The sequence below is a fragment of the Musa acuminata genome, chromosome BXJ1-6 (genome assembly GCF_036884655.1).
Source record: "Musa acuminata AAA Group cultivar baxijiao chromosome BXJ1-6, Cavendish_Baxijiao_AAA, whole genome shotgun sequence".
NCBI lineage: Eukaryota > Viridiplantae > Streptophyta > Magnoliopsida > Zingiberales > Musaceae > Musa > Musa acuminata.
In genome coordinates, this window is record NC_088332.1 from 37,984,716 (window position 1) to 38,000,250 (window position 15,535).

Below are 15,535 nucleotides of genomic sequence, written 5' to 3' on the forward strand. Positions count from 1 at the left end.
TAGAACCCTAAATACAAGGAAGAACATATGTTTATCAAATATAACACAGAGATATTATATGCTGCCACCTTTTACTCTGCAGGATAAAACATCACTCACAAGAGAGTTCCAGGTTCATAAAGTACGTGTTAATTACAGAATAATTTACCTGTACAAATTTGAAAGATTCCTCTCGTCGCCATCAACCTGAACAAGGAAAAGCCACGAATGATCTCATCCAGCTGGTCGGTGACTATGGCCAGCTTATAAACTACAAATTATGACGGATCTGTTTATTCCTCTCTCATCCAGAGACATGCATGGCTGTGCATATTCCAACATTAGCTACAAAATTGGAGTTTACAAACTCGCATCACAAAACTAATGGATGTCGCGGATCATTTGATCATGGATTTTGCTGCCATTCCAGATGAATAGTGCAGGCCACAATTATCTATCGCTGACCTGATTCACATGTCATCGCCAGATGTCCGATTAGACCATACGATCTCGATTTCAAGTGTTCGCGAAGATCCATCCCTGTTACCATCATGATTGAGGCTGAAAAATCCATGGTAAACTCCATCTGTAACAACCTTGTCTATTTGAATGGTGACTCTCCCCAGGGTACTCTATAACACAATCCAACATGCCAGTCCGTTAATAGATAGTTAATCTGTTGTGAGACAAAGCATCATACTCTAGAGAGAGAATGTGTGCATATACCTTCCCAAACGTATTTTTGCTTTTGCAGACTATATAAAGCTTCTGTCCTTTTGGCGGAACGTCGAATGCCCAGGTAAAACCTTCCTTCCATTCTGGGCATGCACTATGGCTTACCACCTAAATGTTCATTTGAGAAATTTGTAAAAGAACTGACGAGAAAATATATCAGACCGGTAGGTACATCTAAAAGATTTTGTCTAGGATATTTCTTGGAAGCTTACCTTGGTCTGTCTTGGAGGGCCATTTCCTATTTTAAGCTGACAGAATGCGTTGGTACTCCCCATTGTCTGCTTCAAGTTATTTCCACGTTTGATGGTCACCGTCAAGCACCCTGGTAAGCAGTTCAGTAAGCTGTCTGCCCTTTCCTGAAAACTGGGTGGGCAAGTTTTCATAAGCAATTGCAATATAGGTATGGCCTCAGCCGCAATAAGGGCTTGTGCCTTTGCAATGTCCTCATTCATTTGTGACCATGACTCTTTCAACAAACAAAGAGTATCCAAAACCGACTCCTGAGCAGCCTCAGTTCCTGTTCTTAAAGCACCAACTAAATGTGGGATGCAAAGGGTGGCTGCTTCGGAAGTGCGGAGCTTCTTGAAGTTGGTAAATATCACAAATATGGTTCTCAGAACTTCTTCATTGTTAGTTGCAGAGGACCATGATTCTTTCTCCAAGGCAGCTGCAAAACACAGAAGGTAAGCCATCAGAGGTCCAACAGCTGAATGCAGAATTATACTGAAGGATAATTACACAAAAGAATTAGGAATTTACAAAAAACTATGAGCAACCTAACCTACTCGCTCCACACGCTATTTTATAAACATCATAAGACCATAGTATCATCAAAAAATTAACTGATTCTTTAGAGCCAAATAAGATTTATACTAATTTTTTAAAAAAATTACAAGAGGAGAGTAAAAATGTTGAGAAAATGATTCCTACAGTTCATATAAGATATGAGGTCGTCACCACTCCATGTGGAGAACCAAATAATTAATCCAAGATCCATTTAAAACTTTTGTCCACTGAAGGAAGCATAAGCTGTCACCTGCAAACCAGTCCAATTTTCTACGTATACTGTTCTATGACTGATCGATACTACCTGATGGAAATCAACTGTCATGCCAAAACCATTTAAATCTATCTGAAATGTGGAGAGTTTCAATATATCTACTATAGAATAAACCTTAGAGATGATTCTTGATCTGATGCGGAAAGAGAATAATAGTGATGTTAATGCTGCTATATACAAGAAATTACATCAAAATTGACTACCAAATATGAGGAATAAGTGAGACCTGACATTGCCTGATCTGATATGTGGAAAGTTTCAATATATCTACCATGGAATAAACCTTAGAATGGTTCTTGATCAGATCCATGGAAAAAGAATTATAGTGGTGTGATGTTCTATACAAGAAATAACATCAAAATTGACCACCATATATGATGGAAAAAGTGGGGTGGCAGATGACCTGATGTTGCTTCAAATTATCATGAATATGAACACATCAAGAAATACTGTTGAGGATGAAAGAAGATGTGAATATTTTGCGAGTTTAACTATTTATCCATATATACAAAAACATATGCTACAATAACTATTTTTTTTCTTGGAAAGAGCAATAACCTACATTCTAGATGTAAATCTTATACTATGATTCCTGGCAGAAAAGGTTCATTACTGAGGATTACAATTTTGATGACAAAATAATCTAAAGACTAGTTTATCTAGGATCCTAGTGAGAGACAATTACATAAAAATTCTCGAACAATGATAGCGCATTTCTCATTATTGAAAAGTAACTAGAAGGAATAAAACATAAACTTGGAGGCTACAAAGTTTGGTTCATAATTACGTCGGTCATGAGATATACATATATTAATTTTATTCAATCAATAAATTTGAGTATAATAAAAACTATTTCACAACCAAACTCTTTTTTTTATTCTCTTCACTTTTTCTCTAAACTTCTCTCCTCTTATCATCTTCTCTCATAAATATAAATTTTGTTCATGAGAATCAATTTCTGTCCCCTGTGCTGCATGAAAGAGAAACCCTCATTAACAACAGAGCAAAGCATCTCTCCATCATGTTGTGAAACAACTAATACAAAAGTAATAGAGAGCCAACCACATTTCTAGTTTGCTGGTTTCGTGTTCTCCTCATTCTCTTCCTCCTCTTCTTTCTTTATGGACCTTGACTCGAACACTATGGTTTAGTTCCATATTAAAAGTGAATAAAAACATGAATCATATTATAAGGATTTGATACTACCATTAACCTTGCTTAAGCATATTTTGATCAGTGATTTAGATTTATCAAGTTAGTGAGTGAATTATCCTATCAAGTTGGATTCTAAGATTGGCAGCCAACGTGAACCACATGCTACCATAGGTTCTCTTCTTCCTGTTCTTCTTCATGAAACACCCTTTTCTTCAGTCCAGATGTGCCATCATGATCTAGCACAAAAAAAGGACCAGCAAATTATGATGCTCGATCCAGTTCAGAATTTCAGGGATAATGTAGCAAAATTGACAACTATAGTCTGGTAATCAAAGGAGTGGAAGCAAAATACTTTGTATGAATGCCAAGTAGATATTGTGAAGACATGCCAGAAGATGAAAAGAAACGAATACTGGATGTTAAAATGATATAGCAGTAACACAAAAATTACATATTGCTCTGCAACTTAAATACCAAAAGTATCAGGGAAAATCTAGTATCCCTAAGAAACATTGAATGTGGACAGCTATGCACTAAAAAAAAGTAGAAAACTTTCAGATTACTATATTAGTTACAATTAATTGGTAGATTTAAAAATAAAAGTAGGGTGAACTTAAGACAAGGAAGACAATGATATGGAGAGAAGATATAAGCTTTACTCAATAGCAGAATAATAACTTACCAGTCAGCGACCTTATAAGTTCATTTGATACATACTCTTGGAGTGTATGATTTGAAAATAGATACTTGATAAGCAGTGCTGCCTGTCCAGCAACATCAGTATTTGGGGACAGTAACAACTCCTGTACTACCAGTATTCCCCCAGCTTCTGCAACAGCACGCCTATTTGTTCTACTGTGCATAACCAAGCTTTGCAAAGCACATATTGCCACCACTTTCATCTCTTCTGTTGGCTGGTCTTCAAGCAGGCTGATTAAAGCACGGCACGCGGATACAGAATCACTTGCTCTGGCAAGTGAATCATGCTGGAAAAGATTGCCAAGTGCAAGAGTCACAAGAAACTTTGCAGACTGAGATCTCGTCTGTGGATCTAATAAATATTGAGAAAGAGGAGCTATTGCATATTTTACAAGTTTCATTTCTCGCACTCGTGCATTGTTAAATAATGCTTCAAGCAATCTTCCACAAGCTTCTTCGCAATGGTGTAATCTTAGAAGTTCGAGCAACGCATCAATAGCACCAGCCTCAGCCATCATTACAGAATTTGAAGGATTCTTTCTCTCTTGAACAAGAAGGGCACTTAAAGATACTGAAACAGTAGCTTCTAATGTGGAGTGCAGCAACCTCACAAGCACAATCAGTGAGACCTTAAGATAGTAATCAGAATTAGACTTGACAATATTTGATAAAACAAGTGCTGCAGACTCCCACAAGGCATGACTTGGCTGGGGATCATCCTGGATGATGACCTTAGAAAGCTCAAAGATTCCCCCTGCATCAGCCACAGCTTTGGGCCAGCTCAGAGATATACTCTCAAGTGCTTTGATTGCAGTTTGTTGTAAGCTCAGTATCCCAATTCCTGCAAGCTGTACAAGGGGAACAATTGCATTTTTTGTAGTAATATCTTGTTGGAAATGCTCCTGTTCCAGAAGATGTGACAGTAATTCAGTGCCAAGCTGTTGGATGGCTTGGGATGGGGACTCGAGAAATGATATCAATGGCTCAATGACTTGACTCGGAGTTAACTTTAAGGCTGTCAGGCTTTGCGGTTTCTCCAAGATATTTACGAGTGCTTGCAATGAACTATGCTGTCCCCACATAGTAAAATCTGGACGTTTTAGAACCAGGAAAAGAGGTTCAACCATTCTCGCAGCAGCTGAGCTTTTAGCAATACCACTATTGTTGGTCAAGATGCGAAGCAACTCAGCAACTGAAGAACTAACAGAAACAGGTGCATCAAGGATCATGTCAAGTGCATTGTCAATTATTCCAGCATTGACCATTTCAAGTTTACATTGAGGCCGGTCCTTTCCCAACTTTATAAGAGCACTTATGCTGGCCTCTGAAAGTTCATAGTTTGAACCAGAAACATATCTCACAAGAAGATCCACAACTTCAGTTGTTGCTGCAATATCTGCATGGTGTTCATCGTCAAGCAACCTCTCTAGAGCACGAACACCAAACTCTACTTCTCCACTGGGGTCTGATGTTATTAGAGATATTAAAGGTTGAACACATTCTGAGGCAATAGGCATTGTTCGTATAGTTGAATTTCCAAATAAGACATAGCATAGCTGTGCTGCATTTTTCTTTAGTTCCAAAGATGAACTGGATAACAAAATCTTGTGGAGGCTTTCAAGTGGATTACCTTCCACATCAGTTAATGCTGATGCCTTTGAAATATTTCCATCAGTCAGTTTGATCAAAGCAACAAGTGCAGCATGTTGTTCCTTATCAGTTCCTGCATTGAGCATGTCAACTAATGGTTGAATAGCTTGTCTAGCCATTTCAGTATCTCTGATATCCTCCACATCAAAGAGTTCCTGTAAAGTCCTTGTGGCACTAAAACGAGCAGTTCTTGAGCCCATTCTTAAAACAGCTACAAGCTGATTCAAAGTACTAAGAGAACATTCATGGTGCACCAACTCAGAGTTGCTATACAAGATTCTTAAAAGATCAGTTATGCTAGTTTCCGTTGAGTCTTGAGGACTCAAAGAAAGGTATTTCGTTAAAGATTCCAAAGCCCCAGCTTCAGCCATAGCTAGTTTGTTTGCTTCACTTCCTTCTGCTATCTGAGTCAGAAGGTGAATAGCAATTGGTGGTGCACCTGGTCTATCTGGCATTGGTCTTAGAAGGTCAACTAATAAGGGTATGGACTTGCGGGCCGTTGCACCAATCCTCACGTCTTCAATTTGAAACAGATGCTTTAACACAACTTCATCAGGGTGTTTTTCTAAATTAAATTCTTCAGACAGGGCAAAAAGATTTGGGATATCTGATTCCTCATGTCCAATCAAAGTTGTAAGGCCTCCAACAGCACCTGAATTTGCAATAGCAAGTTGTATACCCTTGTTTCCATTACAAGCAAGACTAGCCATTGCTTGAGCAGCAAAATACTTGTCAATGACTTCATCAGACTTCAGCAAGAAAGCCAGACAAGGTATAATGCGCATGGTTGCTGAACATTGAACAACTTCTGTGTCCTGGAACAGTATAGCCAAGAGAAGTGAACTGGTCCAAATGCCTTCTGCATCTTCATATTCTGCCTGCAAATGTATAGCTTAAAAGTCATTATGGTCCAGAAAACTGTAAGTGAGACCAGTTTTTTCTTCTGTAAAAGGAGAAAAACAAACATTTTCAGTTTGACTACAAGAGATTTGCTAAGACATTAATATGACAAGGTACAGTGGACTGTGTATGCTTAACGCTCCAATGAGGCTGGAGTCTCATGCTCTGAGCAGCACTTTAATTTACCAATAAAATATCACAATTCACATGTTGCTTAATGCTAGAAATTAAAGCATGTACACCTAAATCAAAGGCACTAGGAGTTGTTTGTGTCTTCAATTAATTGTGGAAGAATTTTTTTTAATGAAAATTGCATCAAAGAATATCACTCAAGCTATCTTTTATATGTCAATTTAAGTCATATAAATGTTTTCTACATCAGCTCTAGAGAATGCTTATCATGTTAGTGAAAAAAAAAAAGGCATGAACTCTTGTGGTGGTCTTACCAACCAATGCCCACTACCCTGTAATACAACAGCATAATATTGAATTCCTTTTTCATTTGTGTTCCAGTAAAGATACGGTCTTATGCTCATTCCCTCACTCAAGATCAGTGCATTTTCATCTGTTTTCTCTGATTGTGCATTACGTTTCAATTTTACAAATTGTAGAAAATGGTTTTATAAGAAGTTCAACAAAACAAAATAACCACTTCTCTCACTTAATAATTAAAATCCAAAATCAAATTCCTTGACGAATTTGAGTTGCATATATGCATCCTATCCTAGGATATGCATCTGAGACAATTTATATGAGTGCATTGCATGAGTACACAAAACAATGCATTTAGTGAATAAGTTAAAGGAGCAAATTTCCTTTACAGTTAATCAACGAGACAAGTATAAAATTGCTTGACTACTTTAGCAGCCATATGTCCATTGTTAGCCTTGAATCTAAGGCCAACCTACTGTGAATAAGACTTCTACTAAGGTTCATCGTACCATAGCATACGGCCTGGTAGAGGCGGAATGTTCCAGTCCAACAGGGGACCGGTACGGGTGGTACATACCGATCTTTTGATACACCTCCTCGGATCATGTGTCGGTAGTACATCAGTATGGTTCAATACATATCATACCGATAGCTAGTCGGTACACTGGTACAGATCGGTAAAGCGAACCATGACTTCTACTGCCACTAAGATAGAAATAGATACATAAGAAGTAAACCAAATTTAAGGATAAGTACCAGTTGATTAGCAGCATAAGCCGCAAGCTTATCTGAAAGAACTTCCACACCACCAGCCTCCATTATTGTAAGTTTACCATTTGCACAGGAAGAGGAAATGATAGCAAGCAACCACAAAGCAACTGTTCCTCCCAGAATTGTTGCTGGGTTAGGGACATCATATTCATCGTCTTCATGATGAAAAGTTCTCTCCGTAACATTCCTGGCACTCCTTGCTCCATTGCCTAGAGAGACAGAACTGCACTGATGTTTCAGCATATCAATGAGGGCATAAATAAGTTTCTGTTGAAGTTTTGATACATTTAGTATGTCCAATGACTGCTGCCTGTGCTCCTTCATAGAACAAATGAGAAGAGCAGCACCGCCAATTCTTACTTCCATATTAGATGAGTTCATAATTCTATCCGCAAGTGAAGCTATACATTGTGCCCTTTCTACCAAAAGATCACCAAGTATGGCAGGATGGTCCTGGAGCCTTGAAAGGATTTCAATTGCCTTATCTTGCTCAGCAGGAAGCCCAAGAGCCAGACATTGGACCAATGGCTCTATGGTCGATGGAGTCTCAACAAGGGCAGCGCAAGGGGAATAGATGAAGTTCATGTTCTTTTTTGGTTTGACCAATAAAGCAAGCACGTCTAATGCATCCGAATTAACCCCTTCAAGGCCCATGGGTGCTAAAGAATCTGCAATTGCATGAACTACAAAGTGACACTGAGAACTTTCCATGAGAACATCACCAACGGGAAAGTGGTTCAATAGCTGGTAAAGTGCTCGCGAAGAATTCTTCTTCCCGTCTAATGTGCCTTCTCCTAGCACTCTCAACAAAGCTGATAAAACATCTGCTGCTAACGCTTCAGCAGCAATATGTGGATCTGAGAGCAGATTTGCCAAAGCAGCAACTGCAGTTTCAGCAGCATCAATTGAAGATGTTTTAGCCATCTTAATGAGAGGTTCAACATCACCTTCTGCAATATATGACATCTTATTGGCAGTTTTAGCCTTGGTTGGACGGGATAATGCACCCAAAGCTCGTGCTGACTGTGTTGCAACAACTTGAGCTTTGCTGGTCAATAGCTTCATGCAAGGATGAACTATTTCATCGGTGGCAAGACTGTCACAGATATCTTGTCGGACATTGAATAAATCAGCCAAAACAGAAGCAGCACATTCTTGAGTTTCTTCATTGGATGAGTTAAGAACCTGTACAAGAGAGCTAAGTCCCTTATTCGCAGGACTCCCCTTCTGTACCAGATCCTTATAAGAAGCCATTGTAAGCACATGACCCAACACTGTGATAGCATGTGTCCTGGAACTAAGAGCATCGTCACCAACAAGGAGGGCCAATAATTGATTGATAGTGGCGGAGTCAGCGTAATTAATTAGCTTCTTGAGTGCCTTAGCTGAAGCTTCTTGCCCTTTTTGGCCACCACTCTTCAAAAGCCATAAGAGAGCTGGAACAGCCCCAGCCCTCTCAACACATGCACGAATGTCATCACTGTGACAGCACATGTTCCACAGCACATGAACTGCATCCTCCTTTGCTTTCTGGGATCCAATTTCCAACAATTGCACCAGAGGAGGGATTCCTCCAGCAGCAGTAATGGCCCATTTGCTGTCATCCACTTGGTCTGTCAAGATTGCAAGCAAAGCAACCGCATATTCCTGGTGTTGTTCACTGGACAGTCCAAGCAATGCTATTAGCATCTGAATGCCCTCTCTCTCCCCAAGAGCCCCCCATATTACAGCACCATCACAACACAATCTTGCTAGTGACAGAATAAAATGTTCCTGAACATCAGCAGAGGCCATGGTTATCAACCCAACGAGAACCTTTTTTGCATCTGAATGAATGATCCTACTGCAAAGGGATTCATTGCCATAGAGGCTGGCCAAAGCCTCAAGAACACGGTCCTGAACTAGTTTAGTGTCTGTGGCCTTCAGTAGCTTTATCAAAATTTCCTCAATCTGAACTGGATCAAACACTTTTTCTTCACTGCCCTCAAAAACCATCAAAGAGTATGCAAGAGCTCCAATTGTATCAGAAACTGGAGCAGCAAAGCTAGGGGCTTGGGAGAGTTCTCCAAGGTAGAGTATCAGAGAAGACATACCACCACATATATTTGCTAATGCACAAACAGCATGCCTCTGCAGAGAATGACCAGACTCTCCTTGCATGCACTCCTTAGAAGGAGCTACCACTGCTCCAATTAGGACTGGTAGACCACCTGCATCCACGACAGCTTTCTTAGCCATAGTTGACTTAGATGACAGGACCTCCAGAGCATCTGCAGCACTGGAACATACAGAAGTATCGTTATCCCGTCCTAGTAGTTGGAGAAGGGCCTTAACTGCTCCAGCATCTATCACCTTGGAAATACTATCACTGAACGCTGATATCAGCCGAGCCAAGAGGGAAGCAGCATTTGATTGTGAAGCTGTGTTATCAGACAAAAGAAGGCCAGTAATTATCTCTACTCCACCAGCTTCAAGTGTGGCCCTCCAGTATCCATCCTTGTCCCCACAAAGATTCCTTAATGCTCCAGTAACAAAGCCTTCAACTACACGGTCTTGCTTAATCTTAGGATTAAGCAGATCCCAGAGCGTCGGTACGACACCCTCAGTGACAAATATTTTCATGCCAATATGATCATCTGAAAGCCCGCCAGAGGAGACCTCAAAGATAGCTTCAGCTGCTGCCTTTTTTGACTCAGAAGATTCAGACTTCAGGAGAGAAAGTAACGGCGGTATGCAACCCCCTAAAAGAACTTTAATGCGCAAGTCTTCTTCCTTGCAGAGAGCACTAAGGATGTTTGCAATATTCACCTTCGCGATTGGTGTCCCACTTCTGAGGACCGAGATGAACAATGGCATGGCCTGAGAATGGGTGCCAATCAAAGCCCTAGTGTCCTTTTGCGTTCTGGAAACTGCTAGCAACTGTGCTGTTATCAGCTCTTTCTCTTGTGGGGACGAATTACTTGCATGAAGCTGCTCCAAGAAGCGAGCAACCCTGGCAACTGTGCTCTCGGGATCATCCATTCCATTTGATTCACTACATAAAAAGTCAAGTAAGTGTAAATCATTATCAATTTTGATCCATCGAGTGAAAACAGCAAACTTGTAGATATATTATCAGGAAAAGGGGCAGCATAAATTATTATAAAATGGGCTTGTGTTGGATCATGGTACCATGATTGAGAAGATGACGAAGAAGGTGCGGCAGAAAGCTCACGCAGCAGAGGTGTACAAGACTTCGCCATGATCCTAGAAATCGCCTTTCAAAGTTTCCTCTTTGGTCTCTACGGATCAGAGCATTAATATTTTCAATCAGCACAACTTTGGAACCAAAACAAATGAGCATGCCATCAATTGAAATGGACTAATTCTAAAACGTATCACCAGAATTCGAAGGTTGCGACAATAGATCTACTCACAATTCATAAAACCAGATAAAAATTAGAAACAACATATAAAACATGAGTTCCGTCAGGAGAAGTTGAACCTTTCTTCAATTGATGACGAGATAATAAAAAGCAAACCCTTGCAAAGTAGTACCCGTCAAAGGCCACAACATGAACTCACTGATGCGAGAGCCGAAACCCACCTTTCTGACACAGATCCACCGCAACAAATCTCGGCACACGAAATCTCACCACGGAGGACGGAACCAAATCAGATCCCCTCCTCCCTCTCAAAATGCGACCCAAATTAGAGCACTATACACACGAGATCTCCAAGAAGAGAAGGAATTGGGAGGCGGCGAGCAACGGATTGCGCCGTGAGTCGATGAAATCGCAAAAAAGGGCCCGGAAGCACTATGAACACAAGCAACTATCGCACCGAAGCTGCAGCAAGACGTAGGTAAGGGCTAATTCCCAGGAAAAATAGAAGCGAGCACGAAATTAAAACCCCAATCGACGACGAACGCGTGCCTTCAGAACCGGAATCGCGGAAAAGGAAGGCGAGGCGGCATGTTCGATGGGAAGCGACGATCGATGCGGGCCTCGACGCTACTACTGCGCTTTGGGGGTTACTTACGGCAGCCACTAATGAGGAAGGAAACGACGTCTCTTCGGATCAGCGGGCATCGATCCTTCCCTTCTCCCTCCCTCTCTCTCTCAATCTCCTTCCTCTTTCTCCGAGTGTTTTGCCTGTGGTTTGGTTGGACTGTGGAGGAAGATAAAAGGCGAAGAGACTGACACTAAGCAACTGCTGCTGCCGCCGAAGGTTGGAGCATCAAAACTAATTGACCAACAACAGGACTCGCTGTTCGTACCCCAAAAAAGAGAGTTTTATTTTCTTTTTAGGTTAAATTAACATATATATATATATATATATATATTCAAATATTAGGATTCTATAAGTCACTGTCATTAATATTTATTTTGAAAAAAAAATTAACTATTTATAGTCATGATTATTATTATTAATTTATTTGAGTTAATATTATATAAAAAAAATATGAATTTATATAGTATGCATATTCTAAACATATTTTTAAAAATAAATAAATAAATATGAGAATCGTTATCAATCATTTTCTTTAAATATCCACTTGCCAAATTCAAATCATGGAATTGCCCCCTTTAAATTGATACTTGCTAGGGAAGAAAACATAGATTCATGCTAATCATCCTCATGACTTTGGGGGGGGGGGGGGGGGGGGGGGGCTCATAATATTGGCAAAGGAACAAAAATCTCAATATTATTAGATTTTCTAATTGATTTTCTCGAAAGTGTTTGTATCACTATGGTATTATTTTGATGAAATATTTATTTATATATATTTTATTAAAAAAAACGATGGGCAAATTCACTATGGATTATGTTTTTTTTCCCCATTGAACACTCAATACTTTTTAAATTTGAAGGGTTCTTCTTTTCTTGGTCGAATTCAATGCATTAGAAAATGGGAGCAACGTACTAAATTAATTAATTATGATAATAAAATAACAATAAGAAATAAATTTATTTTTTTTTATATAAGTTAAAAAAAAAAAGAAAATATTCTGAAATGCACAGCCCATGTCCTTATTTTTGAAATAATATCTAAGTATATCTTAAATATTATAAATTAATATTTATTTTGCTATAAAATTAGAAAAAAAAATATTTTGAAATGTATTAAGTATGTATAAAAATATTTAAAAAATAAACTATATATCTAAATCATGGGTTCAAAAGATCAATAGATTAAACATTAATTTGATTATCAAACATTGAGAACTTTATAATACTTTTTACACTTATCAAACATTATTAATGTGGTTGTACTATATTTTTTTGGATTTGATTAGCTAAAAATTATGCAAGTATTTGAAGTATTAATCTATAGAATATTATGGATAGAGGGTGACTTTTACTAACCTATTAATGCTGAATTTGATGCTCAAATTCTTACGATCTATGATATCTCGTGCATTTTCTGTTCTTCAATTACTAATATTTTCCAACTTCCAAAAGTTGACTTCTATTATTCCACACAGCAATTAGTGTTATTGGTTGAAGAAATTCCGATACTTATATTTATTTAAAATAAAATATAAAAAAAATTATAGTCGGGATTTCCTATCTTCTATTTAGGGTAATATTTTTATGTTTCATAACTAAATTTATCCCCTCCCCTCACCAAATAGAAGTACTAAATCTTAAATAATCAATTTATGTTAATAAATTGAACTTGACATAATAAATTTACACTGTTTAATATTTATCCCTTTAAATTTGAATTTGACATACATACATACATACATACATACATCGATTGATATAAATTAGTTTATTAATCATAAATAATCAATTTATGTTAATAACCTTTAGAAACTTATTTTTGTGATATCATTTAACAAATATTTAAGATGATTATCAAAGATAATGTGATAATTCACAATGACAAATATATTATTTTCAATATTTGCAAAGATGTATATCTTATACATTTGTTTTTGATAAATCATGAGATGCCCTACAAATCATACCATCCCATAAATCAGAGTTAATTGTCAGAAATAATATTAGAAAAGAACAATGATATTTCTCAATAACATCAGTAGGAAAAGGAATAATGGGTATCAATGACTCATTTAGCAGTGAGTGTGATGAAATAGTGAAGAAACACCCGTTTGTTATCAATGCTCAACATTTATCTATTAATTAGATTGGACCACATCAGCATGTGCACATGGATGTCTGCATCTTGCATCCACATCACCTCCACGTTGTTTCGATCAAGATAAGATCGAAGAAATGTAAGCCTCAAATTGATAAGGAATGTCATTAATATCAATATCGATAGAAGAAATAATCGAGATTAGAGGTTAATCTCCTATCGTAAAAAAAATTTATCAATAAATTTCAATTGATGGACTCTATCAAGAATAATCAAAAGCCTCTAAATATAATTAAGATTTATGATAAATTATGCGAGACAAGAGACTATTATGTGAATTGGTTAGATTCACCATCAATAATTTTTAGAATATATGAGTGGACAAAGATTTTGACCTTTTTTTTTTTTTAATGTCAGCATAGCCTTAGTTATGTTTATGCATTTCCCTTATTTATACACAAACATGTTATTAGTATCAAAATTTGATCATCGATCCATATTATGGAGTGGAGTCCTAATAACTATATTAGTATGTTTTCATTGCTATCCTAAAAAAAAATAGTTTTTTTAAGAGCAAACTTAATGTACATGTAGAATAGATTATAAAGTCAAGAAAATTCATCCAAATGTCTGTGATCATAATCTCTTGTTTAGTCTTATTTTGTGTAGGGATGCAAAGGAGGATGATAAAAGTTAATAAAAGTAGAAACTAGTAAATAGATATCTTGTAAGCTTTAGAGGCATATCATAATTAAAGTTATTAATAATAGTTCATTTAGTCCCTCTTTATTCTTTTCTTTTCTTTTCTCTCCTCTTCTCATGCGTTCTCTTCCTTATATGTCTCTTTCTTTCTCTTCCATAAATCACATCAATGTATCCTCATTAAGGTTATCTAATACATATTCATAAATAATATTCAAACATGACTTGATTCAATTGTGTTTGGCTTGATAAAGATTCGATTATATATAATACATCATATATATAATTATCTGCAAGATTTTCTACTCCTAACTATTAGATCTTGGAGTAATTAATGATTTATTTATCCTCTCTCTCTCTCTCTCTCTCTCTCTCTCTCTCTCTCTCTCTCTCTCTCTCTATACATATAACCACATCTAAAGTATACTATGAAGAACAAAAACTTTAGCTACATTAAGATGAAACAAACAAAGATTACATGAGATGTTGGTTGTGGGTGTAGTATTATCCTATTTTTCTCTTTTATTTTGCTTCTTCTACTGCCACCTTAGTTGTTTGTTGTTGACCCAACATTTGACTTCACTCTCAACTTATCTGATTTCTTTTTTGTCACTTGTTGGAGGAAGTAAGCGTTCTATACCACAGGTTTCTATCAAGAACATATAAAAAATTAGTAGTATATTATATCATAATAGTTATGGTTTGGTGATCCAAGCTCAAGCAAATATCTTAATTTTTTGAATGACATTGTTGGTATAAGCTAAGAAATGGATCTGATGCAGTGAACGAGAGATCAACTTGGTAGGTGTGAGGCTAAAGGAACAAGCAGGTGGGTAATGGGAGGGTGACATGATGAGTTCATGTCTCCTTGACATGGGAAAGAGTCTGAGGTGGATAGAAAGAACCTGACCAATCTGTAGCATCCAAGTCTTTATTGCTTTTGTCTGTTTGCCTGCCGCCATGCTGTTGTTGATAAGTGGGGACTTCTGCACCCCCAATCCATTCCTCTGCTTCTTTACATTTTGGTCAGGTACATGCTGTAGCATACACTCAGATGTGTTCGTTTGCAGCTGGAATCAGATAGTGCAAGCCACGAAGAACATATCAAGTTCAAACTAGTGATGTGATAATTTATCTGGAAGAATTGTGGATAACGTCAAAGACAAAAAAGGATCACAAAGCTTACGTTACTAAAAGGTGATTCATCTTGTTGTTGAAGAACCAAGAATAAACAAAGATCTCATTTTGCAACAGGAAGCTCAATGTGGTGGAGTACCAAAAGAAATGGGCAATGGCGAACCCTGAGGTCAGGCAATTCAGCCATGAGACAGATAATGAGCGGCTGTCAGCTGGCCGGCAGA

The 15,535-nt window shown here is 37.7% G+C and overlaps 1 protein-coding gene across 5 annotated transcripts; it reads right to left on the reverse strand.

Annotated features, from left to right (window-relative positions):
* Positions 1-41: 41 nt before the first annotated feature.
* On the reverse strand, positions 42-11,606 carry LOC103989064 (protein CELLULOSE SYNTHASE INTERACTIVE 3). Of its 5 annotated transcripts, none has more exons than XM_065188432.1 (8): positions 11,296-11,606; positions 10,968-11,208; positions 10,553-10,662; positions 7,367-10,415; positions 3,612-6,156; positions 927-1,381; positions 706-822; positions 42-611 (listed from the first exon to the last, which is right to left on the reverse strand). In XM_065188432.1, the coding sequence occupies exons 3-8, from the start codon at positions 10,621-10,623 to the stop codon at positions 450-452; spliced, it is 6,399 nt and encodes a 2,132-aa protein (XP_065044504.1). In that variant the 5' UTR covers positions 10,624-10,662; positions 10,968-11,208; positions 11,296-11,606; the 3' UTR covers positions 42-449. The 5 variants fall into 5 exon arrangements, with proteins under 5 accessions (XP_065044504.1, XP_065044505.1, XP_065044507.1 ...); XM_065188433.1 differs by having other exon boundaries at positions 10,866-11,208; XM_065188435.1 differs by lacking the exon at positions 10,968-11,208 and having other exon boundaries at positions 11,402-11,606.
* Between the last annotated feature and the right edge of the window lie 3,929 nt (positions 11,607-15,535).